The sequence below is a fragment of the Lepidochelys olivacea genome (genome assembly GCF_965140295.1).
Source record: "Lepidochelys olivacea isolate rLepOli2 genome assembly, chromosome: 26".
Classification (NCBI taxonomy): domain Eukaryota; kingdom Metazoa; phylum Chordata; order Testudines; family Cheloniidae; genus Lepidochelys; species Lepidochelys olivacea.
The window spans coordinates 1,374,568-1,401,757 of NC_140436.1; the positions used below are offsets into that span (position 1 = coordinate 1,374,568).

The 27,190-nt window shown below is 50.0% G+C and overlaps 1 protein-coding gene across 3 annotated transcripts in view; it reads right to left on the reverse strand.

Moving 5' to 3' along the window:
• Positions 1 to 356: 356 nt before the first annotated feature.
• The window catches only part of PLEKHA2 (pleckstrin homology domain containing A2), a 50,918-nt gene continuing 24,084 nt past the window's right edge, over positions 357 to 27,190 (reverse strand). For all 3 annotated transcript variants that reach the window (XM_084615266.1, XM_084615264.1, XM_084615265.1), the window contains 7 exons: positions 24,057 to 24,203; positions 15,289 to 15,435; positions 14,774 to 14,842; positions 13,595 to 13,665; positions 6,737 to 6,800; positions 2,284 to 2,361; positions 357 to 1,842 (listed from right to left, as the gene is read on the reverse strand). In XM_084615266.1, coding sequence (XP_084471392.1) covers positions 1,474 to 1,842; positions 2,284 to 2,361; positions 6,737 to 6,800; positions 13,595 to 13,665; positions 14,774 to 14,842; positions 15,289 to 15,435; positions 24,057 to 24,203 — 945 coding nt within the window. In that variant the 3' untranslated portion in view covers positions 357 to 1,473. The remainder of the gene's footprint in view (positions 1,843 to 2,283; positions 2,362 to 6,736; positions 6,801 to 13,594; positions 13,666 to 14,773; positions 14,843 to 15,288; positions 15,436 to 24,056; positions 24,204 to 27,190) is intronic.

Sequence of the window (27,190 nt, forward strand, 5' to 3'; positions counted from 1 at the left end):
GTTATGGGTTAATGCCACGTTTGCACTGCTTAAAAAGAGTTCTGCTTATTTCTGTGTAAAGGTCGAGAGTGCATGCTGGTTGGATGGCCAAATCATCCAAATTTCATTGTAAATATTCTGCTTTCACTACATATTAATTAATACTTCAAGATTCAGGCATTTTAATTAAATCTTTGTGCCCAAGTGTATGCAATACAAGATTGGATACATACCTGAGAATATTCTTGCCACAGATATTCAGTTACACCTAGTCTGCAAAGAAGTGGTGCTATCCTTGACTCACATTTAAAATATATATATATATATATATAATATATATATATATATATATATATATATATATATATATACACCAAGAAACATGTTTGTTATCATCAACGCATGAAGCGTTACATAAGTCTGAACAAGGAGCTTTCTCCAGAGTCTGACATCATGTAAAGGCCACGGACAGAAAGGAGTTACTACAAAGAAAATAGATTTGTTAATACATTGTTAGTTGGCCACTGTGAAGAGCTGGTCTCCTAGAAAACTGTTTTCAAGTTGCAGTGTTCTTTCTTTTTATAAACACAGCAGATTTCCTAGTGTGACCCACTAATTCCTTTTTGGCCTGTATGGGGGAGACTTTCAAAGGCACAAATGGGAAAGAGTTAAGCATCCATCTCCTACTGAAAGTCCATGAGAACTGGGCACCTAACTGCCCTCTGTGCCCTTGACAATATCTTGTCCTATATTTCCTGCATGATTCCCAAGAATTCAGAACCACGGTATTTGCTAAAGGTAGTGCTGTTTTGTCAGATTAGGCACCGGGGGCTGATGCTTCCCAATTTACACCCTGTGCGGTCATCATTTATGCCTGCACAAAGTGAGCACAAAATGGGTTTAAGATCACCAAGTCACAGGGATGTCCTCCTAAAAAAACAAAGAGCTGCCTTTGCTACTGACAGTTCTCACTGCCTTCCGCCAGCAGCTGCTTCACCACTCTGGCAGCGTGGTTGTACACAAAGAAACCTAATGGGCTGTTAAAGGTGGGCTTTCGGCGACCGACGGGTGAGGAGAGGGGAACTGTCACAAATATGTGACCTCCACTTCCTTTTCTGGGAAAGCAACACTGTCAAGGGAAGTGGTTCTCCTAAAGCTCGTATCACTGGAGAGAGTTGGCAAAAACAGGACAAATTCATCCCGGGCAATTAAATGGAGTTTCACCAGCGATTAATCCGGCCCAATGTGCTTAGCACATGTATCCACACTTGTACTGAGGAGACCAGCTCTTTCAGTCCAAAATCTGATCTGTTTCAGCAGACCGAGTACATCACATTGCAATGGTTATTACACAAGTGGAGTGCTAGGCTGGCTCGGGCTAGCTGATACCACGACACGTGCCTGGGGTAGAATCAAGGTACCTTTGCATTAAACTGCTATCAACAGAGTTCATCATTTAAAAAAAACCTGAAGACGAAAAGAGCCTGGGTTTGGTTACACATCAGAGGTCCGGATGTTCTCGTCGTCCAGGTTAAACACAAATGGCTTCTCTTTAATGTGCTGGGGTTCAGATCTGTGCCGTACACGCCTCTGCTGCATGGCTCCAGCGTCACTCTCTGTGAAGGAGGGCACAAACACCGAGTCTCTCATATACCCGGGCATCTCCTCGATCACGGGCTGCTTCCCTCCTGGCTGCGGCACTGGTGTCCAAGGCTGCCAGGACGGGGTGGAAGGGGTTTTGCAGAGTGCTTTCCTCTCCTCCCCTGGGTGTCTCATTCGGGGCAAGGAGGGGATCAAGGAGCTTGAAAGATTGGAGCCCCCAGGCCTGCTCATAGAAGAAATGGATCTCACGAAAGACATTTCCTGCAAAAAGACAGGCAGAGCAGAGGGGGAAAGGTGGGGGTTAGTTCCTGTAAAAATTGCTCTAAGCATCCTGGAGGACGATTCTAGAGATCAGGACTTTAGCACTGTATATGCTTCAGGCTTCAAGGCAAGGACAAGAGAATTAAGTGAACTATGCAAATCTGAATTCAATTAGCTTTTGCTGTTGCTGAATCTTTTGCCCAGGCTTCAGGGAGCATTGCTGATATCATAGCCAAGCTCGACTGAATGATTTCTCCTAACTTGTTGTTTTTAAAACTTTTTTTGGATGAGTGGTAGACAAATCCAGAGACAGCATGGTCTCATCCTGGAAACTGACTAATTCACTGAACGTTTGCACGAGCCACTAAATAAATCATATCAGCTTAAAAATAATGGATCTTTAGTTGATGCTAAATGTGAAAAGGAAAGGATATAACCTACCCTTGGGCGGCTTTTCAGGGCCTGCATCGCCTCTGTGATTGCTTTGATCCAGCTGTGCATATCCTCAGGGCTGTCTGCCTGCAAAACATACCAGACAAAAATGAGATTTCTGCCTGCATTTTACAAGTCACTTAGAGCAGAAACAGTTCAACCACGCTATCCAGGGGGTCTGGCCAGTGCATCTCTGATGTTAACAAGTACCACATATAGAGCATGGGACGAGCTTTCCTTAGGTCATAGATCTTATGACCTTCTAGTTCAGCCCAGATCTATTTTATAACTAAAAACCCAGTTCAATTTCTGTGAAATTGCTTCACGTGTGTCATTAGGATTTCACCCACTTGGAAAGTCCAGAATGGCTGAAATGTACCAAAAACAGCTTTTTGTTTACATTTATGAGACAATCTTCAGGGGTGAGTAAATCATGCTTAGCCTGACTTCTAAGGTATCCAAACCCAAAAGCTCAGGAAATCAACACATACTGGGCCCTCAGGATGCACTCAACATGCTGCAGGATCAGACCCATTATTAGCAGCTCGTTCCTGTAATTCTTCTGCAGGGTGATTTTTGTCTGATGAGACAACACCATATGGCCAACCTCTTTAAAAACCAAAACAGGGCTACCCCCCCACAAAAAACACAAAATGTAAGTTACAAACCAACTCCACCAGGGGGCAAGAGCTATACAAAGAATGCGGGGAGCAGAGACGTTTCAGTGAGCCTGGCCTCCTCACCAGCGCCTTCCCGCCCCCGCGCTAACCGAGGGAAACAGTTTTTAAAAACATGAGAACCCCCTCTGCCCCCAGCCATCCTGCACCGCCCCTGAAGGAGGGACATGAAGAGACCAAACAGGCCTTTTCCATCTCCAATTGTTGTGGTCCCACGGCAGTCCCGATCTGGGCCAGAGGACAAGTGGCACAGTGCTGTATTTGGCTGTCTTGCAGGAGACCGGCAGTCAGGTCCCACGCTCCCAAGTCAGCAGGGGTTTGGGGCTTTGCAGATGTAGTTTATTCAGTCCCTGCGTGGCAGGAGGCACCTTACATTGCTTTCAGGGAGCAGCTGGAGACCACACTGGAGCCAAAACACACCCACATATAAACCAAGGCTGAGCCTGTCAGCTGAAGCAGAAGCTGATAAAGCCCAGTGATTTTCCAGGCCAAACTGAATTCTGTGCTGCAGAACCTCCCCCATGGCTCTGCACAGGCAGAGGACCTTCCAGGGGGCCCCGAGACCAGGCACTCTCCTGATTACAGTGGTTCCCCCTCTGCCAGGTAAACTCCTTTCTCCCACATACACAAACAATTCCCAGGCGCCCACAGAACAAAATCCTGCACAGCAGCCACAGGAAAGAGCTTTGCATGCTCAGGCCTTCTGGGTTCCCTGGATGCTAGCCCGGCTATGAACAAGGTGGGATCTGGAAGGGCATTTTGGATACCGACGTGTGCACAGAAGGCCGAGGTGGAGAAGGAGGGTGATGTGAACTGGAGAGGCTGAGCAATAGCCTTTGCTGGGCCTTGCCGAGCTCCTGCTTTGCCAAGCCTCGTATTTGGACTCTGGGATAAAAGGATGGTTTGTGAGCCTGCACTTTATGCTTCAGAAACAGAGAGGCTACAGCTGCCAGTCCTCTGGCATTTGGCTTTACAAGCTGAAGCAACAACCAGTCTGCAGAGCAAAATCAGGCAGCTTGTTACATGAGTCCGTGACCTTGTCTATGGGAGGAAACTGCTTGTCACAGCTATTGCAGAACAAGCTATTCTGCAATAGCTCCCAACTGGAGACTATTCTGGAGCAACAGTGGTTTTTGTTCCAGAGTAATCAGCCTGCTTCCAAAACACTTACTTCCAAAGCAGAGTAATAATTCTGGAATAAAAGTGACATTTATTCCAGAATACAGTGTCCACACAGGGAGCCACTGCAGAATAGCTATTGCAGAATAGTTTATTTTGCAATAGGTATGCAAGTCAATTTCCCAATGTAGACAAGGCCAGAGAGAGGGTTTGATGCTCTGTTCACCATGGCAGCCTGCTCTCCACACGTAAGCGTTTCCTGTGGAAGGGTTCACGCAGGGAGAAAACAGAAGATAAAGATGTGCTCTTCTCCAACAAGCGCTAGGGATGATTCCCCTCTTGGTAATCCCCACCATCCAGTACTGCAGAGGGATGCTGGCCAGTGAAAACAAGCCGTGGGTGGTGCTTTCCTGCAGGGAGTTGGCTGCCTGTTTGCTTCTCACATGTAGCTAAACACATTCATACATCAAGAAGGCAACACCAAGGGGTCTCCAGGGAGCCCACAGGATATTTTCTTTTAAAGATGTCACTTGCTTGGTGCGGCAAACACATATACTTATCCACTGCCCTAATCCCCGACATCACGAGCCCACACTCTGCCCCAGCCTTGGGCTGTAGGGAGCACGAACCAATTGTCCCTGCAGTCAGAGGGGAATGGAGTCTCTCCAGCCCTTGGGCTCTCTGCCAAGGTGTCCCACGCGGGGCTGGGTGGAGGTGGTGATTTCTCTGACAGAGTTGCCTGTCTGACCAGAAATGGGGCTGAGACACATCCTGACTCACCTCACCCAGAGGCCCCCGCACAAAGATTTCAGGGTGATGGACATTTATCCCTGGGCTGGACGAGGCAAGGAGAAGCTGGTGGGCACCTCTAGGGGGAGACAGAAGCTCCACAGGACACCCAGCTCTGAACGGAGCAAAGACCACGGGGCGTCTATTCACAGGGCCCTCAGCAGCATCTCACATGAGTCGTTCCAGGCAGCGAGATTCCTTGGGGCATGGAAAGCTTCCCTCAGTAGCTTCTTCTCCCACTGCCCCGAGACCTCTGGGGACTCAGCTCTCCTCTCAGTGCCCCTCCTTCACCCAGCCAGAGGGGGCACTAGATAGCAACGTGGGGCACTTCCTCTCCCCACAGGCTGAGAGCAGCCACTGACCCCATACCAGCCCAGCAGCAAAGTGCTGAGCAGACACCGGGCTCCCGAACTGGCCAGGCGTAGCGTGGGATTTCCTGTCCTCTTGCAGGGGTGAGTGATCTGGATTTCGTCCAAGAGGCAGCTGCAGCTGGCTCAGACCCGCCTGGCTTACACAGGCATTTGCAGTGCTCAGGCCAGATACTGCTCAGTTTGAATTATTTTGTTTTGGGTACTAACTCAGCAAATAAACTAAATACACCCAAAGCCTCAGAGCCCTGAGTCGGGGACAGGAGGCAAGCTGGGGCACAAGCTCTCAGAGGTGCACAGATGGGGGCTGTGGAGCATGTGTCCCCAAGGGCTGCTGCATCTCTTGAACTGTTGTAGTGAAAGAAGACAGCTGGCTGTAACTGCTTGGTGGGTGTGCAGTACACACTGCTTTGCATGGTCTCTGCTGAAAAAAAACCAACACCCGTCTGAAGGCGTGCGTGTGTGTGTGTGTGAGAGAATCAGTCTAAGGGTTTGGGGGAGTGAAGTATTGTCTTTAAACTGATGTTCATTTTGCAATTTCTCTGGCAGATTGAGTCAATGTGTAAATACTACCCAGTGTAGACACACTCCAGCTCCCTACCTGTCAGCCCTTTCTTTCCTGTCATCCCCTGGAGATTCAGAACATATGTCTATAGCTCTGTACGTACAGGGCCAGACTCTTCCTGGCCGTTTACTTCATGTGATCATTAACGCCGTTGCAAAGCAGATGTAAAATACTCCCAAATCGGGATGGTAGCGTTCTGCACTGGTGTAAATGACTGCTCAAAACACAATGTAATGGAGAATCGGGCCAACAGACTCCCAAGCATTCGTTTTGGCTGGCGTGGAAAGAAAGAATTAAGAGGGGCTAGAAGTAGAGGATAACCAGCTGCTCTTAGTGAATGTTTGCACAGTGCCCTGGAGAGGGAAAGGGTGAGATCTGAGCATTATCATTGTGTTAGGATCAGTATTTGCCCTTAAAAGCAGCCTGCACTGCTGCAAGCCAGCCCACCATTCACTTTCCATCCTCCATGTGGCACTAGGAGCTGGGAATGATCAACAGCCCTGGCCTGACTGACAGCAAACTTGAGGACAAGGAAGCTGCAGTCATGACTTTCTCCACTTGGATTCTTATCTAAGTGTTGGTACTTTCGTGTCTACATGTTTCTTCCTGCCCACACAAATAGCTGCAATTATAAATATACAGAACTGGAGAACTGAAACCAGCAGGCAGTTTTCTTCCCGCCCCCTTCTCTGCCCCCCTCAACTGGAGCTTCGAAGCTGAGCTGAGTTGAGTTGTACACAAATTCACCTACTTGTGTTTTCTGGTTGAAAGCCCATCAGGGAGCATCCTGTTTAGATGAATGTGACTCACACCAACTGTCAAGAGCTAAATTTACTGCCTAATAAAGTAAACTCAAAGCAAAACTACGGTCCCCATTATGAGCTCATGTACAGTACAGATTATCTAACCGTTTTAAAGTCCTCTTAAACTAGGAATGATTTTACCTGGATGTAGAATGTCCTGGAGCTTGTTATGATTTCAAAGAGATTGTCCCGCATGAGAAGGTCACTTGAAACAAAAGAAAGAGAGAGGTTACCCTGAATTCAACATATGCAGGATAGACTATTTCCTCTTTATGCTCATATCTAGAGAACATTAACAACAAAATATTCAATGCAGACCTTGGATGTCTTCAGTATTGATCTTAAGAAACACAGACCTCAATTCTATATAACTTATCATACACCTTGTTTACACGCGCACACTGCAGTCTGCAAGCCAAATGATTCTCAGCCCCACTTTATACAAAAGTTCCATTTATAAATAGTTGATAAAGGATAATAAATGATTAATAGGGGTTTTAAATAAATGGCTAATCAATTGTTAAAGTCTAGCAGGTCAAGGGACTGCTTATAACCATAGATTATAACCATCTACAACACCTTCTATTGATGTGCTTATAACACATACTATTCCTGTCTATTTGATTTATTAACTGTTTATTTGGATCCTAAGTGTGACCTAATTCTCTGTCAGTCACATGGTTTTTAGAATCCTATAATATCAGGGTTGGAAGGGACCTCAGGAAGTCATCTAGTCCAAACCCCTGCTCAAAGCAGGACCAGACTCAGAGAGACTGCCGAGACTCATCAAGCCCTCGGATCGGTACCCCTTCCTGCTTATCCACGTGGGCACCAATGATACTGCCAAGAATGACCTTGAGCAGATCACTGCAGACTACATGGCTCTGGGAAGAAGGATAAAGGAGTTTGAGGCGCAAGTGGTGTTCTCGTCCATCCTCCCTGTGGAAGGAAAAGGCCCGGGTAGAGACCATCGAATCTTGGAAGTCAACGAATGGCTACGCAGGTGGTGTCGGAGAGAAGGCTTTGGATTCTTTGACCATGGGATGGTGTTCCAAGAAGGAGGAGGAGTGCTAGGCAGAGATGAGCTCCACCTAACGAAGAGAGGGAAGAGCATCTTCGGAAACAGGCTGGCTAACCTAGTGAGGAGGGCTTTAAACTAGATTCATCGGGGAAAGGAGACCAAAGCCCTGAGGTAAGTGGGGATGTGGGATACCGGGAGGAAGCACGAGCAGGAGAACGTGAAAGGGGAGGGTACCTGCCTCATTCTAAGAAAGCAGGACAAACAGCAAGTTACCTCAAGTGCCTATACACACACATGCACAAAGCCTGGGAAACAAGCAGGGAGAACTGGAAGTCCTGGCACAGTCAAGGAATTATGATGTGATTGGAATAACAGATACTTGGTGGGATAACTCACATGACTGGAGTACTGTCATGGATGGATATAAACTGTTCAGGAAGGACAGGTGGGGCAGAAAAGGTGGGGGAGTAGCACTGTATGTAAGGGAGCAGTATGACTGCTCAGAGCTCAAGTATGAAACTGCAGAAAAACCTGAGAGTCTCTGGGTTACGTTTAGAAGTGTGAGCAACAAGAGTGATGTCGTGGTGGGAGTCTGCTATAGACCACCGGACCAGGGGAATGAGGAGGACGAGGCTTTCTTCCGGCAACTCACAGAAGTTACTAGATCGCAGGCCCTGGTTCTCATGGGAGACTTCAATCACCCTGATATCTGCCGGGAGAGCAATACAGCGGTGCACAGACAATCCAGGAAGTTTTTGGAAAGTGTAGGGGACAATTTCCTGGTGCAAGTGCTGGAGGAACCAACTAGGGGCAGAGCTCTTCTTGACCTACTGCTCACAAACCAGGAAGAATTAGTAAAGGAAGCAAAAGTGGATGGGAACCTGGGAAGCAGTAACCATGAGATGGTCGAGTTCAGGATCCTGACACAAGGAAGAAAGGAGAGCAGCAGAATACGAACCCTGGACTTCAGAAAAGCAGACTTTGACTCCCTCAGGGAACGGATGGGCAAGATCCCCTGGGAGAATAACATGAGGGGGAAACGAGTCCAGGAGAGCTGGCTGTATTTTCAAGAATCCTTCTTGAGGTTACAGGGACAAACCATCCCGATGTGTAGAAAGAATAGTAAATATGGCAGGCGACCAGCTTGGCTTAACAGTGAAATCCTTGCTGATCTTGAACACAAAAAAGAAGCTTACGAGAAGTTGGAGATTGGACAAATGACCAGGGAAGAGTATAAAAATATTGCTCAGGCATGCAGGAGTGAAATCAGGAAGGCCAAATCACACCTGGAGTTGCAGCTAGCGAGGGATGTTAAGAGTAACAAGAAGGGTTTCTTCAGGTATGTTAGCAACAGGAAGAAAGTCAAGGAAAGTGTGGGCCCCCTTATTGAATGAGGGAGGCAACCTAGTAACAGAGGATGTGGAAAAAGCTAATGTACTCAATGCTTTTTTTGCCTCGGTCTTCATGAACAAGGTCAGCTCCCAGACTGATGCACTGGGCAGCACAGCATGGGGAGGAGGTGACCAGCCCTCTGTGGAGAGAGAAGTGGTTCGCGACTATTTAGAAAAGCTGGACGAGCACAAGTCCGTGGGGCTGGATGCGCTGCATCCGAGAGTGCCAAAGGAGCTGGCGGATGTGATTGCAGAGCCATTGGCCATTATCTCTGAAAACTCATGGAGATCGGGGGAGGTCCCGGACGACTGGAAAAAGGCTAATGTAGTGCCCATCTTTAAAAAAGGGAAGGAGGAGGATCCTGGGAACTACAGGCCAGTCAGCCTCACCTCAGTCCCTGGAAAAATCATGGAGCAGGTCCTCAAGGAATCCATTCTGAAGCACTTAGAGGAGAGGAAAGTGATCAGGAACAGTCAGCATGGATTCACCAAGGGCAAGTCATGCCTGACTAATCTAATTGCCTTCTATGACGAGATAACTGGCTCTGTGGAGGAGGGGAAAGCAGTGGATATGTTGTTCCTTGACTTTAGCAAAGCTTTTGACACGGTCTCCCACAGTATTCTTGCCAGCAAGTTAAAGAAGTATGGGCTGGATGAATGGACTGTAAGGTGGATAGAAAGCTGGCTAGATAGTCAGGCTCAACGGGTAGTGATCAATGGCTCCATGTCTAGTTGACAGCTGGTATCAACCGGAGTGCCCCAAGGGTCAGTCCTCGGGCCGGTTTTGTTCAATATCTTCCTTAATGATCTGGAGGATGGTGTGGACTGCACCCTGAGCAAGCTTGCAGATGACACTAAACTGGGAGGAGAGGTAGATACGCTGGAAGGTAGGGATAGGATACAGAGGGCCCTAGACAAATTAGAGGATTGGGCCAAAAGAAATCTGATGAGGTTCAACAAGGACAAGTGCAGAGTCCTGCACTTAGGACAGAAGAATCCCATGCATCGCTACAGACTAGGGACCGAGTGGCTCGGCAGCAGTTCTGCAGAAAAGGACCTAGGGGTTACAGTGGACGAGAAGCTGGATATGAGTCAACAGTGTGCCCTTGTTGCCAAGAAGGCCAATGGTGTTTTGGATGTATAAGTAGGGGCATTGCCAGCAGATCGAGGGACGTGATCGTTCCCCTCTATTCAACATTGGTGAGGCCTCATCTGGAGTACTGTGTCCAGTTTTGGTTCCCACACTACAAGAAGGATGTGGAAAAACTGGAAAGCGTCCAGCAGAGGGCAACAAAAATAATTAGGGGATTGGAACACATGACTTATGAGGAGAGGCTGAGGGAACTGGGATTGTTTAGTCTGCGAAAGAGAAGAATGAGGGGGGATTTGATAGCTGCTTTCAACTACCTGAAAGGGGGTTCCAAAGAGGATGGATCTAGACTGTTCTCAGTGGTAGCAGATGACAGAACAAGGAGTAATGGTCTCAAGTTGCAGTGGGGGAGATTTAGGTTGGATATTAGGAAAAACCTTTTCACTAGGAGGGTGGTGAAACACTGGAATGCGTTACCTAGGGAGGTGGTGGAATCTCCTTCCTTAGAAGTTTTTAAGGTCAGGCTTGACAAAGCCCTGGCTGGGACGATTTAGTTGGGGATTGGTCCTGCTTTGAGCAGGGGGTTGGACTAGATGACCTCCTGAGGTCCCTTCCAACCCTGATATTCTATGATTCCATGATTCAATCCCCAATTTTTGCCCCAGATCCCTAAATGGCCCCCTCAAGGATTGAACTCACAATCCTGGGTTTAGCAGGCCAATGCTCGAACCACTGAGCTCTCCCTCCCCTTGCACAGGGTAAGAAGAGTTTGTTTCATTAAAGCTCTAGCTCATGTTTTCATTTGCACACCTTTAAATCATCCTGGACATGTTCAGCATCTCCACTGCTAATTTGAGTAATAAACCAGCACTCATAAAGGCCTGGTCTTATTCATGGCTCTTCTAAGGCTCAGGGCAAGCACAAATATCACGAGCAATAAATTACACTAAAGATGTTGTGCAGCCTGCCTTTGAAATCACGGTCAATCAATTCTTCATATCTGATCATGTGGGTCCATTCAAAACCAGTGCATCAAAAACCAGTAAACCAGGAACATGACTCAGAAGCAGTGCCCATCACAGGACCCTGGGGGGCAGGGATGCACATGGGGGGAGAAGAGAATGAAGAAAACCAAACCATGTTTGATAGGTCTGGGTGGAGAGGACACTCACCCGCTGAGTACTTTGTCTGCATGTAACCCTAGCTGCCTGTGTCCCTGCCAGCAGCATAGAGGTCTTCGCGTCCTGAGTACTTTCTTCAGTTCATTAAGGACACAGATACTGTTATTCAGCGTCCAGTGCACTGTGCTTCCCTCTCACAATTTTAACTGTGGCAACATCTATATTGGTGAAGATCTAGGATTGTGCCAGCATAAGGTGGGGCAAAAATTAGCCCATGGCTAATGCAAGTAAAACCCAAGCTTGGAGTTCACGCACCAACAGTAACTGCATGTCTGCAGAGCCCCTGTTCATTGCCACAACAGACCATGATCCTCCGTTTAGGAGAGTTGCTGTCCTCAGGTATACATCGAATTCAGTGCTCCAAGGACAGAGGGGGAGGGGATGAATTCTGGCCAACTGCTGAGTCCCCTTGGATGTATATGGGAAGCTGCAGCCCCACTCTAGATCCCCAGAGGGGCACCCACCTCTCTTCCCTGAACATAACAGCGGTTTATTCCACCGTTGCAGCCTGGGTGGGTGGGTGGCTGCTCCACTCGGGAGAGGGTCTCTCTGCACTCTGCTTAACAAGGGTTAACTCAGAGCAGCTCCACCCTCTGTATGTGCAGGGCGTAAATTCACTCCTCCTGAAAAGGGGAGTCCCAGCATCCAGGTAAATAGATGGGATTCCTCAGATGAAAGGTGCTAATTGAAATGGGATGTCTAGATACAGCGTAACTTGGTTGGGCCAGCAATCCGGGCCAGCACAGGGAGCTGGGTCCCAACTCCAGATGGATAACAGGAAAACGAAATAAAGGGAAAATTAGAGGTGCTACATACTGGAAAGATGCCCTCTATGAAAGGCCTGGGTCCCAGCCACAAACCAACCCTGAAAAACTGCCTGAGATCAGCAGCAGACCTGTGACACAGGGGAGGCTGTGAAACGTGACCACTGGGGAAATCCAGTGAGACACAGCGTAACTCAAACACGGAAGGACGAATCTGAGTGGTACCAGAGAACACAAGATCTGAGGAGAAGCAGGTCGTGACAACCCTGGCTGGGAACTCAGCTGTGGCAACTTGAACGACAATCTGCCCTTTGCATCTCTTATGTGCCCCTCTTCGTTACATCCCTTTTTCAGGTGGGGAACAGAGCCACGTAGAGGTGGGGTGATTTCCTGACGCTCACACAGAGAGTCAGTGGCAGGGTTGGGATTAGGACCTACCAGTCCTCACTCATACCCTAGTACGGTCCTCCCAAAGGAGCCCTATGGGCCACTGTGGATTGGTCAGACTCTCTCGTTGTTCCTTAACTTTCCGTTAGTCTCCCCTTCTTTCCTTGCCTACTTGCTCCACTCAGAGGGTCCCCATGTCACCCTCCTCATCCTCCTGACACTTGGTCTCTTCCTAGCTTCAGAGAGCAGACAGACATGCTTGGGCAGTGCCAACCATCTCATGGGCAGAGGCAGATGGGACCGCAGGATGCCTGGCCATTAGGAAGCGTTTTCCATTATTTCTGACTGTTAAAATGCTCTTAGAATGCCAGGGGCTCTCCAGGAGCAAGAGAAGAAATGGGTCCCGAGAGCAGCACAGCAGCAAGAAACAAGGCTGCAAAACCAGGTGCAACAGCCCAGGGTAACACAGGACGCCTTTTCCAGGGGTAGGGCTGCCACTGTGATCTGTTCCAGCCCTGGCTGGAGAGAGAGAGAGAGGCCTGTGATCCAGCCTCTCACACCCCTTGAGCACTCCGTGGTCAGAGTGATTTAGGTCTCTGAAGTGCCTTGTGTTCAGAAAGATCCCAACACGCTTTACCAAGCATAGTCTGTAAACCGGCATTGCTTCAGCTACTCAGCCATATGGTGCAGCATCTGAGCACACACCCTCATAGCCACCTTATGCAGCAGGGCACTGCTACCACCTCCATGGACAGATGGGAAGCTGAGGCACAGAGGAATTACGTGACTTGCCCAAAATCACTCAGGAAGTCTGTGGCAGAGCCAGAAAATGGACCCTGGTGTCCCGAGTGCCCCTGCAAGGCTCTAGCCACTAGCCCATCCACAGCTCAGAGCTGGGTCGACAGACTCCAGCTTGCACTCCAAACAGCCATGTAGACATCACGACTCGGGCTGGAGCTCGGGCTCTGGAGGCCCCCTCCTCCCTCGCCGGCTCAACTTCAGAGCCCGAGCTCCAGCCTGAGCCGCGATGTCTACACAGCTACCGTCAGTGCCGTGGCTGTTGGCCCACCCGGGCTAGCACCTCTGAGGATAAAGTCCTTTCGTGACCACTCCACTTCACTTCTACAGGGACTGAATCCAACAGAAGTGCAGGAAAAGACATTACCCGGATTTGACTAGACATTCGTGGGTCTTGAGGACGTCCTTGAGAAGGATCGAACGCAAGGGCTCCTTGTCCTGGGGAGACACGACAGAACAGAGTCAGTGGGTCTGCATCAACCTCGCGGGCTGCTCTGGTGGCACTGGGAGCCCACTCTAGTGCCCAGGAATTTTGTGAGACCTAAGAGCAACCTTCAGCAAAGCCTCCATGGACAGAGTCCTGGCCCTTGGCCCCCGGCTGGAATAAAGAGAGAGGTCACTGGGTGGGAGCATCCCCAAATGGCGGCTCCATGCAGCATCTCTCACCCCCCCAAGCCCTAACCCAGGCGCAGCACCCAGTGAACAGCAACTGAGAAGGGGAAAGCAGAGGAGCACGGCAAGGTTTTGCGTTTGTTTCTTTTAATCTGTTGGATCGCATTGAATTCGCCCCCTTTCCATTCTTAGCTCAGCACCCTCCTCTCCTGTCTGTCTCCAGTCTTTGAGAGTCCAGTGGGCATCTCACAGGTGTGAGGGGGCACGGCAGTGTACACGCAGTGAAGCGTGCAGCCTGGGTCACTAAGCCCAGGCCTCTGCTGTCGCAAGCAACCCCCGTCATATAATCCCATCCGTAAACTTATCAAGCTGGATTTTAGAGCTAGACTGATTACTTGCCCTCAGTGCTATTGGGAGGCTGTTCCAGAACCTCATTCCTCTCAGTGATGGTTAGAAGCCTTCTTCTAGTTTGTCCTCTAAATGCATCCATGGCCAGTTACAGCTGCGATGCCAGCATGTGTGCGTAGGCGTGCGTGTCGGGGGTATGCTGGGAGGGGAGCATGCACGCGTCCGCGTGGGGTTTCTTGCTTGCAGAAACAGGACTCAGAACTCCATGGTGGTTCAGGCAGAGGAACAGCCCCTGCGGCAGCCAGCTTTGAGCCGCGTTTGTGTCAAAGGCACAGCTCCCCTGCCTGTCCCGAAGACCAGCCGCTGCACCTGCTCCCTGCACTCCTGCAGCGTGTGGGCTCTGTTCTCAGCTTTAGCCCCAATTGTGGGGTTTTCTCCCACAATATTTTCTGCGCTCAAAATGCTGATTGATTTTAACAAAAGCCAAAAATGCAGCCTTGCAAATGCCAAGCCCAATACACCCATGAGCGGAGGGACAAGTGGACAAGGTCACCCAGAGAACTGTGTGCAAGAGGGGGCTGCTTACCTGCTCGCACTTGAAATAACTGATGGTAAAGTCGTCAAGAGCAAAGTACCGGCGTTTCCAGCTCTTCCTCTGAAAAACAGAGAGAACAGTCCCTAATGCTTCCAGGGTTGAGTTCCAGCCTCCCCAGCTCCTCGGAAAAAACAAATGGGTCCTGAGAACCTAGGGGTCGCATCTTCCAAAGAATGAGCACTGGTGAAAGCTATAAGCCTGCTCCACCAGGAAACAGGAAGCTCAGAGTTAGCAGCTCATAACTCAGGGTACTAAATCACCCATCACTGCTCGGACACCAAGACCTGTGCTGCATCAACACGGCCCCACTCCCTCCTCCTATGCAGAGGAACTGTTCACGCCAATGTGACACCTTGGACCCCGAGAAGTGAAAAGCTCCCCTTCTGGGCACAGTGGTGTGGGGGAAGCAAGAGGAGGCTCAGAAGCAATAAAATCAAGCCCCCTTCAAGCCCCCGCACTGCTCTGCTCCATGAAGGACTCAGTGCGACTCTGCAGCACGCACTCACCACATTCCCCTGCTTCACACAGTAGCCACTTTTGAGGACGGGTGGCCCTGTGGATGGCTTGGAGGCAGAGGTGGGTATGTAGCTCTGGGAGCGTCTCAGAAGAGGGTGAGTGGCCAAGTCGCCTCCGTCTGCTCCTTCCCCTCCATTCTGAAACAAAAAAGAAAACAATACTTGGAAACCTGCAAACAGCCTGTGGACGGGAGAGCGGACGGCACATGCATGCTTGAGCCTGGCAGAACAGCCGAAGGAATTTAGCAGCCCACCCTCTAATCTATGCCTGCCCCCTGCCACAAACAAATGACATTTTATTAGCCCAGCTGAACACCACACCTGCCCCATGCAAACACGAGAGCAACGTTTGCAAGTGCCCTGATTTTCAGAAGTGAAAAAAAAAAAAATGCACAAGCTCCGCAAACCTTGGCCTCGGGGGTTGGGATCCTGGTCGGCACGCCGCAGCTTGGGAAATTCAACACAGAGCAACACCAAGGAGCTGGCCTTAGTCCCACAGAACGTGTGGAGTCAAACGCTAGCAGGACGCACTCATATGACGCGCACTTTACATGGACGAAGAACGGGCTAATTGACAGATCTCAAAATGTAGTTGTTGTCAATTAATCAGCTTCAAATGGGGGGGTTTCTAGTGGGGCTCTGCAGGGACCAGTGCTAGGCCCAAAGCTATTTCACCTTTTTACTAGTGATCTGGAAGTGAAAATAAAGTCACTGCTAATAAAATCTGTGGATGACGCAAAGATTGAACATAAGAACGGCCACACTGGGTCAGACGAAAGGTCCATCTAGCCCAGCATCCTGTCTTCCGACAGTGGCCAGTGCCAGGTGCCCCAGAGGGAAGGAACAGAACAGGGAATCATCAAGTGATACATCCCCTGTCGCCCATTCCCAGCTTCTGGCTGTCAGGGGCTCGGGACACCCAGAGCAGTAGGTTGTATCCCTGACCATCTTGGCTAATAGCTTTTGATGGACCTATCCTCCATGAACTTGAATCCAGTTCTTTTTTGAACCCCACTATAATTTTGGCAACATCCCCTAGCAATGAGTTCCACAGGTTAACTGTGTGTTTTGTGGAAAAAGTACTGCCTTTTGTTTGTTTTAAAGCTGATGTCTATTAATTTAATTGGGTGACCCCTTATTCTTGTGTTATGTGGAGAGGTAAATAACACTTCCTTATTCACTTTCTCCACCTCATTCATGATTTTATAAACCTCTATCATATCAACTCTTTTCTAAACTGAACAGTCCCAGTCTTTTAAATCTCTCCTCATATGGAAGCTGTTTTGTTGCTCTTCTCTATATCTTTTCCAATTCTAATATATCTTTTTTGAAACAGGGCGACCAGAACTGCACACAGTATTCCAGGTGTGGGCACACCATGGATTTATATAGTGGCATTACGGTATTTTCTTTCCTAATGGTTCCTAACATTCTGTTCGCTTTTTTGACGGCCGCTGCACATTGAGTGGATGTTTTCAGAGAACTGTCCACACGGCCTCCCAGATCCCTTTCTTGAGTGCTAAGGAGCAGGGAGCTGATTTGACCTCTGCATACGGTGTTGGTGAGACCAGTACTGCAGAGAAAGGCAAAACAAGAACCACTGGCCAGAAGCTGAAGCCAGACAAATTCAAATGATAAATTAGGCACACATTGTTAAGTGAGGGACAAACCACTGAGAGAAGTGGTGCATTCTCCACCTCTCAATGTCTTGCAGAAGGGCATCCAGGCCATGTTTGCTTCAGCCAAACACGTTATCGGGCTCAGTACAGGGATAACCGGATGAAATTCTATGGCCTGTGTAATACTGGAGAGTCAGCCTAGATGATCTAATGATCCCTCCTGGCCTTAAACTCTGAATCCGTACAATGCAGCCAGCACCACGCGCGAGTGCACGGGGTTTATTTGCACCCAGCAATGTCACTCAGAGCAGGGGCTGCCCAGGGACGGCTGCTGCAGTCTGCATGTTGCAAGATCATTGGCGCAATATTGGACACCCATCCTGCTGCACCAAACCAAATCTCTCTCACGCAGAGCTCAGTCTCAGCAGGCCAGGGTCTCTGTCAGGCCTCATCTCATCTCTGGGTGCACTGCAGGCATCTGACACAAACGTGCAGCACCCTGGGCCTCTCCCAGCCCCCGGAAAGTAACACTGGGGATTCAGAGGACTGGAATCTGCTGTCCTGCACTGGATGTCGTTCCTTTCCTAAAGGGCCCTCCTCAGCCCCTGGCACACAGGGACAGCAGGCCCATTCCAACCCCTGCTCCTTAGCCGGACCAGCCACCAGCCCAGCACCGGGTGAGCTGGGATCACAGAGCTGCACATACAGACGTCTGCTCATCCTGCAGCTGTCCCTGCCATTTGCCAGCAGGTGCCCTGCAGGAATCTCGCTGCCAGACAGCTCACAGGAGCAGACGCAAAGGGGCCCGGAGCAGAGAAAGCACATCCTGTTGCAGCTGCCAGGCTGGGACTCTGACACGGCCGCGGGCCCCACTCAGAAGAGACTGATGGATGGGGCACGTCAGCCCAGCCCCCGTGGGCTCTTGCTGGTCCTTAGAGCAGCGTCAGGACACTCGGTCAAACCGGCCGTAGCGTTCCTGTGCTCTGTGGTTTACCTGCAGCACATCCCACACAACAGCAACACCAGGGCAATTGCGCAGCTGGCGGGAAGGGAGCCCAGCTCCAGCAGCCTCCAGCCGCCCCCCTTCGCCGTGCTTGTCCGGGGCTGGGAGGGGCCCGGATAGGTACTTCCTGGGAGACTCAAAGGGCGGAAAAACGTGGTAGAAGTCAGCAGACAGACACGTTTTCCACTGCCTGCTGCCGTGCCATTGTTACTCTGCCCTCATTATATAACCCTGAAGAAACAGGCACTCAGCCTAGCCCCTCCTGCCTCCTTCGTAAGGCAGAACTGAGGAGGAAGGGGGTGGGGGGGGATAAAATGTAACCACTGTGCACGTCTCTCTCTCTCCCCCCATCCCCCTCCTTTCAGCACAAGTTTGAGGTTAGTGAATTGTTAGAGCAGCGGCCCCTGGCTCTTACCAGTTGGCTTGCAGGGCTCGCTCGGGTTGTCCTTATATGGCATTCACGCTGGTGAAGAGGACCGGTGCGGTTAACCAGACAACATGCCCCGATCTCTCACCCTCCGCTGTGCACTTTCGCCCACCCTCCATGACAAGACTTTGATTTTTCCAGGACCAAACTAAATCAATCAAAATAAAGCAACTTGTGCCCAAGCCAGCCCTTCACTCCCTTCCATGCACCCCTGAGCCAGGCAGGGTGTTCTGCAGCCCACCTGGCTGGTAGGAGAGAGAGACGCTTTCGCAGCAGGAGAGCAGCAGCCCCACGCCCCCGTCACTTGGATTCATACAGGCCCTTTGCCATGCATTGCAGCACTTAGTGTTTGGAGAAGGGCGGAGCAGAGGGAAGGATGGAAGGCGCATCGTTAGGGACATTAAACTAGGGAAGACATTTCCCCAGAGGTTAGGCTGTAAGGAGCAATCCTTCACTGACTCCCAGAGAAATGGGCCAGACAGGAGCAAGGCTTTTCCATCCCTCCTATCAATGAGGCCAGGACTCTCCTTTCCTCCTGCCTGGAGTCACAAAGCTGCACCTGAGGCAAGGCAGAGAGGCCATGAAGGAAGGGGAGGAAAGGCCATTTCACCAAGGGCAGCATCAGAAATGCAGAAAACAACTCAGCAGCTGGCATCCTTCCCTCAACCCCCTCTGCAGAGCGAAAGCGACTCTAAAGCAAACAGAGGCTGTGGATGGAGATTTAGGCTTTTTCTGGAGAACAAACTAACCCAAAAGCAAACCCCCACCCCCTCACATGGGAGAGCAGACCAGCATTCACTTGCCACATAAATCACATGGCAGGGTGCCGACTTAACTGCTGCTGATTTGTTTTTAATAGACAGTAAGCTTGACTCCCAAGTGACAAGAGGCCAGAATACACAGCACCATTGTGTGCCCAGCTGCTGCTGCCCTGCTCACGCAGGCTACAGGCTCCCTCTGCACTCCACAAAGCAGCTTAGTGTCAGTGCCAGGCGGAGGGGAACCACTGGCTCGCAGCCACCGGGCCGCAACGAGGAGCCAGGGGAAACACTGAGCCAGAAAGAAGGCTCGGTTCTTTCCCCCCGGGTATCAGGGCTTCACCAGGATGCCCCCGGCTGGGGCCCGCCAGAGCCTTGCAGGGAAACCTGTAGACACAGACAAGAGCTTCCCAGAACAAGGATGAAAAATGAGTCTTGGGCAAGGAAGCAAAGCAGAGTCAGAAACCCAGGCAGGGCGTCAAAGCTGCTGCAGCTGGGCCTGGAAACCTCCCCTTGGATTCTCAGCCTGGACTGCAGCCAAACGGAAAGCATGCGGGGAGGGCCTGGGCTTCCTGCCAAGGACTCGGTGCCCAGGGAGCACAGCGCAAGGTGCATACACCAAGAGCCTCAGCTGCCAGCCCTGGGGATTCCTCTGCACCAGCCTCCAAATATTCCCAGTGTGTGGGAGTCAAAGGGAGCTGCCACCCTCAGGGAGGCAAATGCCACTGTGTCTAGGGACAGGCTTGTTCTCAGTGTAAGCCCGGAGCAGCCATTTGCACCAAGCTAGCATGGGGGTTTTGCACGGAAAGTGGTACCAGACTTGCTGAGCGAGTGTGGGGCCAGTTGCCTTTCTGTGCCTGTTTTCTGGTGTCCTGGTGGAGGCACAGGAGACACCAAGGCTAAAACCCCACGTTCCAGAGGAAATCTCTCATAAACTTCTGCAGTTCTCGAGCGCCTTCCATCCCCAGGTCTCAAAGCACTTAAAAAATGGAAATGCCTCCCAGTGCAGGCCCCTGCAGTGAGGATCAGCACCCAGGATGCTCAAGAGCATAATCCCCATTTTCACAGGCTGGGAAACTGGCAAAGACCTAGGAAGGGACACAACAAAGGTCACAGCACCTAAGATCAATGGTGCAGCCAGGAACATCACCCATGTCTTTTGACTACCGGGCTGGTGTTCTAACCAGCAGGCCAGCGCTCATCCCAACAGCAGTCCTAAAGACACGGTAGGAAGGATGAAAGTGGTCCTTTGAATTGAACACTCTCCTACCTTCCTAGAAATGGTGAAATACATCTCCCTGTAGAGCTGCTCCACTCAGGTAGCGAGCCCCACACACAACCAGGGACTGGGATAGGAGGAACTGCTTCAAAATGGGAGGTGAAAACACCCCCCTGGAAACATATAGATTCATAGAATTTAAGGCTAGACGGGACCATTAGATCATCTGGTCTGACCTCCTGCAGAACACAGGCCAGAGACCCTCATCCAGCGACTCCTCCTTTGAGTCAGAGCATCTCTCTTAGAGAACCAAGCAACTTGGACTTAAAGTGATGAAGAATCCACCACATCCTGAGGTGAGCTGCCCCAACGGTCATTTACACTCCCTGTTAAAAATTTGCACCTTATTTCTGGTCTGAATTTGTCTAGTTTCAATTTCCAGCCACTGGATCTTTTCCTGTCTTTGTCTTCTAAATTAAAGATCCCTTTGCTATCACAAATCTTCTCTCCTGGGAGGTACTAGACCACAATCAAGTCACATCTTAACCTTCTCTCTGATAAGCTAAATAGTTCGAGTGCCTATTCACACAGGATGGAGCTGTACAATTGTCTTGCTCTGCTACTTCCTGCCAGCAGTCTCCCTTAGACATGTACATGGATAATGAGAACATACATGTTGAGTTAGGATTAAAAAACCCAAAACCCTGCTTTATCCCATAATTGCCCCGTCAGGTCTCTTGCACCTTCTTCTGAAGGAGCTAGTGTTCGCACTATCAGAGACAGGCTACTGGTCTAGATGGATCATGGGTCTGATCCAACCCTGGCAATTCCTATGCTCCAATCAGGCCCAATTCTGCACGTCTGTATGGCCAGGGAAGAGTTAAAACCGCCTGCCAAGGAGAACACCGCAGTGACTTAAATCTCCATTCTATTTTTAGGCATGTGACTGATAAGAGCTGAAATTAGGCTGTCAAAACACCAGAAGGTGGAAGTTGCCGATGGTCAGGCACATGCCCCTCCCATGCGTCAAGGGACAGGGAGAGTGGGGCTACTGGAGAAAGGGGGATCTCCACACCTTCTGTGGCATCTCCCAGCTGCTGTTCTGGAGAGCAGCAGCTGGAGCTAGTGGAAACAGGCAGGTGATCTGGCTCCGATCTTCTGTGGGCCTTGAAGAAGTGGGGAATTGAGACAGAGACCAGGCCACAGCTAAGGGGCATGAAAGCTGAGGCAGTTTGCAGCTTTGCATGTGGCTCCATAAACCCCTTTTGGCTCACTGCACTTTGGAGCCAGAGCGAAGTGCTGTGTGCAGCTATTTATAAACCCTGAGTGGGAAGGTTTCACAGGCACAGACCTGGTTTCCTGAACTGAAAGTGCAAATCAATTCCACCAATAGGGGAAGTGTGTAATCAGACTGTGTTACTTCAGAGAAGGTCAGACAGCCTCCTGCCTCTTGCCCAGACAGCTCAGAGCCTAAATGTCAGACTCAGAGATATGTTCCAGACAGATTCCCCAGGCAACAGATGTCACATAATGGGTTAAACCGAAGCAACGACACTCAAGATCCTCCCTCAACAACCACACTGAAGTTCAGTCACTGGAAATGCCTCCAATTTAGCCCCAAGTTCTGCCTCACCTCTGAAAACTGGAGCAAGTTGCACATTTGAAGGGTTCATACTAAATTCTGGGTGAAAAAGTTACTGGCTCGCACCAGAACGTGCAGCTCCCCAGACACACGTGTGCGAGAGAGACGGCAAGCAGACCAAAGGGGTGTGATTTAAGTCCCCAGTTTGGTACTGTCTGAAGCACCTGCCACTCAGTGTGAAGAACTGCTGATTTAGGCTGCGTTACTGAGGCTGCTTAGACACATAGCCCATCAGGGACTTTCTGGTCACACTTTTCAGCTAAACCCATCTCCCTGAGGCGTTTCTGGAATGCCGGTCACCATAGTATCTAGGTGTTGAGACATCAGCCCTGCCACCGATTTCCTGTGTCACATTCTGCTCTGCGTGCCTCTGTCCCAGGACGGCAAGAGATTTTACCACACCCTGGAAGGGCTCTGGGTATATGCCAACGACCAGATTTCATCCCCTGACATATGCCTGCCTAGCCGCACTTCATGCAGCTCATGTGACACTGTTGCTCCAGAATCTTGCCTATCAGTTTCCAGGAGGGATCTGAGGTGTTCTTGGCCTATAAAGACTTAAATGGTTTGGGCTCAAAACAGATGCAATGGGGCGAGGCGCGTGAGCCAACAGTCTCCTGGTTTGAGAGGGAAGGTGTTTTTTGTGAAGGATCCTCAACTTGGACCCCTGGAAACCAGATTTATTACCCTTAGGACTTGCTGCAAGATCCACCCATTTCCTGGGAGAAACACTGGGATGGAGTGGGGCCAGCTGCGGCTCTAGTGGGAGGTTATTTGTTGTGGGCCTCATGCACAAGCTTTACTGTTGTAGCGTGTGAGTTACTATACAAAGCGGCCTAGCTTGCAGTCTGTTGTCTCTGTGTATTAAAAGATATTCCCCCACTTGCTGTATTGCTTCATAGTTCGGGGGCTCAGACAGGCACTTAAAAACGAACAATAATAAATGCGGGTTTCCCACCTCTGGTAGATGATGGATAGTATTTGTCACTTAAACGGTTGGGATCCAGGTATAATTTGTTGCGGTTAACTACACACCTGAGTAGTGTTTATTCTGCGAAAGGCAGGATGGGAACAGCTTGTAGAAGAAAACAGATGCAATGCTTGTTGGCCTGGTTTACAGCAGAGCTTTGCGGACTGTATTAGGAAGGAATTGGAAGAGGAAATAGGCAGGAATATTGCATTTCCTGCTCAAACACATGCTAGCTAAGCAGCAAGGACCCTGCATTTCATCCCAAGGCTGTTTATCCCTCATACCACGTTAATCACACACAGTTGTTTCATAGGTCTCTGGTATGTCTGGTAGAGAAATGATGAGAGGCAGAAGCTAGGACATAAAAATGATGAAGCAGAGACCCAGTCAATGGCACAGACATGGGTCAAGCATACAGCTGGAAGCCTCCCCAACAGTTAAATACAGGAAAATCAAAGAGCAGAATGTGGTATAAATTTCATCACCCTGCTAAGTGTGCAGAGAACTGCCAGCTTTTCCCCCTTACATCCCTCAAGAATTGCTCCTTCGAGCCAGTGAGACGCTACAGTCCCAGAGCATTGTGCTGGTACCAAGAGTATTTCATTTCCACTGCTTGGAGACAGAAAGGCAAGGAGCGAAAGTTAAACTACAGATCGTTTCTATTCACCGTCCCCAAATTGCCAACTCTTGTGATTTTATCGTGAGACTTGCAGTACGTGGTGCTTTTCTTAGAGCCCCAGGCCCCTGGACTCGCGAGAATCTCAGCTTTCTTTTATAAAAAGGAAAGAAAAAGAAGCTTCTAGCCCTCTGGGTTGCCAGAGAAAAAGCTGCAAAATGAGAACCAACAGAACCCTAAGGCTAAGAAACCAGGGGGCAAAGAATAGGCACCTGAAGTTTGTTTTTAAACGTTGATGATTTTTAAGCCAAGCTCATAATTTGGGGTGTGGGGGGACAATGACTGACTGATCGGGATTTTTATCACAGAGGTTGCCGATGCCGCCATCCTCACAGGGCACATTCTGGTTCCTCCCAACTGAATGCACATTTCAGAACATTCTCTGCTATCACAAGCCAGAGGCACACTCTGCCAAGGCAATGCAACGCAGACATGCCCAGCTTACCTGATTGACAGAGATAGGTGTGTGCACAACCACCCCTCCAATGATCTCCGTTTTGTAGGCCACCTGCGGTTTCTTCTCCTGGGCTTGGGGTGTAATGGGGGGCTTTGTAATCTCTGTGGCTGGGGGCAAACTACCACTCTTTGGCACCTGTGAACGACAGAAATGGGGGAGTCAAATCTAGCCCCAAACCACCCATCCTGGTAGAAATGAAGACTTAGCAGGTTTCGGCTTAGGGTCTGCAACTGGGACACTGGCCTGTCCATTCTCCTGTACAAATACAGCAGTGCCCCTTTAAACCCCACCACCAAGACACCCCACATCAAGGTTAATGAGGGTGTGGCTCCATCCCAGGTAGTTTACAGGAGAGCCCGATGACCCGAGGAAAGAAGAGAGGTGGCGGATAATTAAACATCACCTGACACGAGTCTGTGACCTGCCTCTGGAGCCCTCTGCATTTGTGCTCCTTTAATTGTCCTGCTCTCATTACTGCCAGATTTAACCATTAGCTTTTGCAAGTCTAAGCAGGTCGGTGACAGCACATCTACAGCGGTGTGACCCCAGCAGCGGGCAAGGCAGCGGCTGGGACCCAGCTTTGTATTCCGAGCACGCTGAATCATCCCCTCCCGAACACGGACACACCACTAACCAGCAAGAGGTAACAGCAGGACAAGGCCGCTCTACTCCCACTGCAGTTGGGGGAACAGCCCTCTCCGTGTCCTGGGGAAAGGGCACGGATCTGGGCAGGAATCACACACACCCCCTCATGCATTTCCCTGCGTGTACGTGGCCTGTTTCTCTTGCTGTTGTCATTGGTCTTTCCCAAACCAGCTCCTGAGGCTCAGGGATGTTCCTATGTAAAGTTACTTGTTCTTCCTTTGGTTGCAGATGAGACTGCAAATCTGGCTGCTCTGTCAGTCTGCCAATGGGTGTGGCATAATCAGCCACAAATGCTCACGGATCCTCCCCGGGCAGGCTGGACGCAGCCCACAACCCTCTGGCTGAAGCTGAAACCTTGGATTTTTCTGGCTAAAATCAGAGGCTCGTCACCACAAGCTGGTGTAAACTAAGGATGGATTCTCTGAACAGTGCATGAGCCCCCACATGCCAGAAGGGGCTCCCTCTGGAGCAGGTCTGGTCAAAGTGGGTCACCAGGAGCTCACCCATCTTAACTGGGATGGAAGCTAATGGGTGTGCTTCCTCACTGGCCTGCACTCTGTGTCAGGCATGTGTCAAAGGTGCCCTTTCCAGTTGGGTTGTGTTTTACCCACACTTCACACACCCTGAGTCACACCACAAGCAGTGGGGCAGGGGAGAACCAGGCTGCGGTAACTCTGTGCAGGCGAAAGGAAATTGCCAACCAGTTCACATGGGGTATGTCTCTACCGCAAAAAACCCTGCAGCACCGAGACTCAGAGCCTGAGTCAACTGACTCCAGCCCACGGCACTCGGGCTGCAGGGCTAAAAATAGCCGTGCAGACATGCCTGCTTGGGCTACAAGACCCTCCGCCTTCGCCGGGCTTCAGAGCCCAGGCTCCACTCCGCGCAGGAACGTCTACACGGCTATTTTTAGCCCCACAAACCCGAGTCAATTGACCCAGACTCGGGGGTGTGGTGGTGCGGCGGGTTTTCCTTTGCAGTGTAGAAGTACCCAGAGCTGGGGGGAGGGGCGGGGTTACCTGCCTTACTCAGAGACTTTTCAGTCACTAGGGATCCAGCCCTTTGACCCTGCCCTTCGCTCTATTTACCCACACCGTTCACTTCGGCAGTATGTTCGGGGGGGGAACTAACCCACCTGTGCTAAGTATATAGTGCCAAAGGAAAGAGGCTCAAACCCAAGACAACTCCATTTCTACAGCAACAGTTTTGTTATCTGTGTCAACAATCGCTCTCCTCTGCAGAGCTGGTCTAGCACTGGCAGCAGAGAAACTGCAGAGAGAGAAGGGAATGCATCCAGGTCCCTGAGCTGCAATATCGGTATCCAGTTTGTCAAGTGCCTTCACAGGTACAGATCTCCTCCAGGCCTTTTGGCTCCGGAGAGCCCCTGATTCTCATGCATGATTATTCCTTGCCTTCAGCATCCCCCAGACTGAGCAGAACATCCCACTCGACAGCAAGGGGACGGGACAAAGACACTGCACTACGCACTGTAAGCCAAAGGAGAAGATGTTGCTACTGGAAAATGACATGGGACAGTGCAGGTGTCCTGGGAATGGTTCTCCTCCCCCGCATGTGATTTGAAGGTTTCTTGATTGCTAGCACAGGCTAGAGGAAAGAGCTCCAGGCAGGAAGAAGACAGGCACTCCTGAGCTCTAACCATTGCTCTGACACGGACTTGCTCGGTGACCTGGGGCGAGTTGCTTAACTTCTCTGTGCTTCATTTTCCCTTTCTGTAGAAAGTGGATAATATGAACATACCTTTGCAGCAGGGATGTTGGGAGGATGAATTAGTCAAGGTCTGTGCACTGCTCTGAACACGTCAGTTGCTGTGTACAGGCTAGGTACAACTATCATATCAGAAGCGAGCTCACGGAGCTGAGAAACACAGAGTCTCAGAGGATATTCCTGCTATTCCCCTCGTTAGACTCATCATGTACTTTGCATTCAGTGTGCAAATTTGCACTCCTGAAAATAAGGGCTTAGCTACACACATGGTTACATCATTTTTACTTAAGGAGCGATTTAAAACCAGGTTAGTTAAACTGGTGTAAAAGGCTGTGTGGACACTCTTCTTTTGTTTGAGAGCAGGCTTATTTTTGTTTAGCTTAAGACAACTAGGAACAGATAGAAGCTAGCCCGAAATAAAGCACTCCAGAAATGACAGCATCTCCACACAAGGGTGTGGACCAGCTTAACTGAACCAGTTTAACTGAGCTGACTCAAGTTTGAGTGTAGATAAGGACTGAGAAGAGGAGTGAATAGTCCAAGACTTTCCTGGCCAGACCAGAACAGACAGCTACGGTCGCCTACAGAAAGTGATTCAGTGCTGAGCTAATCAACCCACTGGTCAGACATAGATCTGCAGCATGAAAAGGCTCAACAGAAAGTATTTTGCTGCTTTGCTGACAAACATATTTTCTCCAGTTCATCTTTGGAGTAATAATCCAAGCAGTAAACTCCAGGCAGTTCTCAAAAGC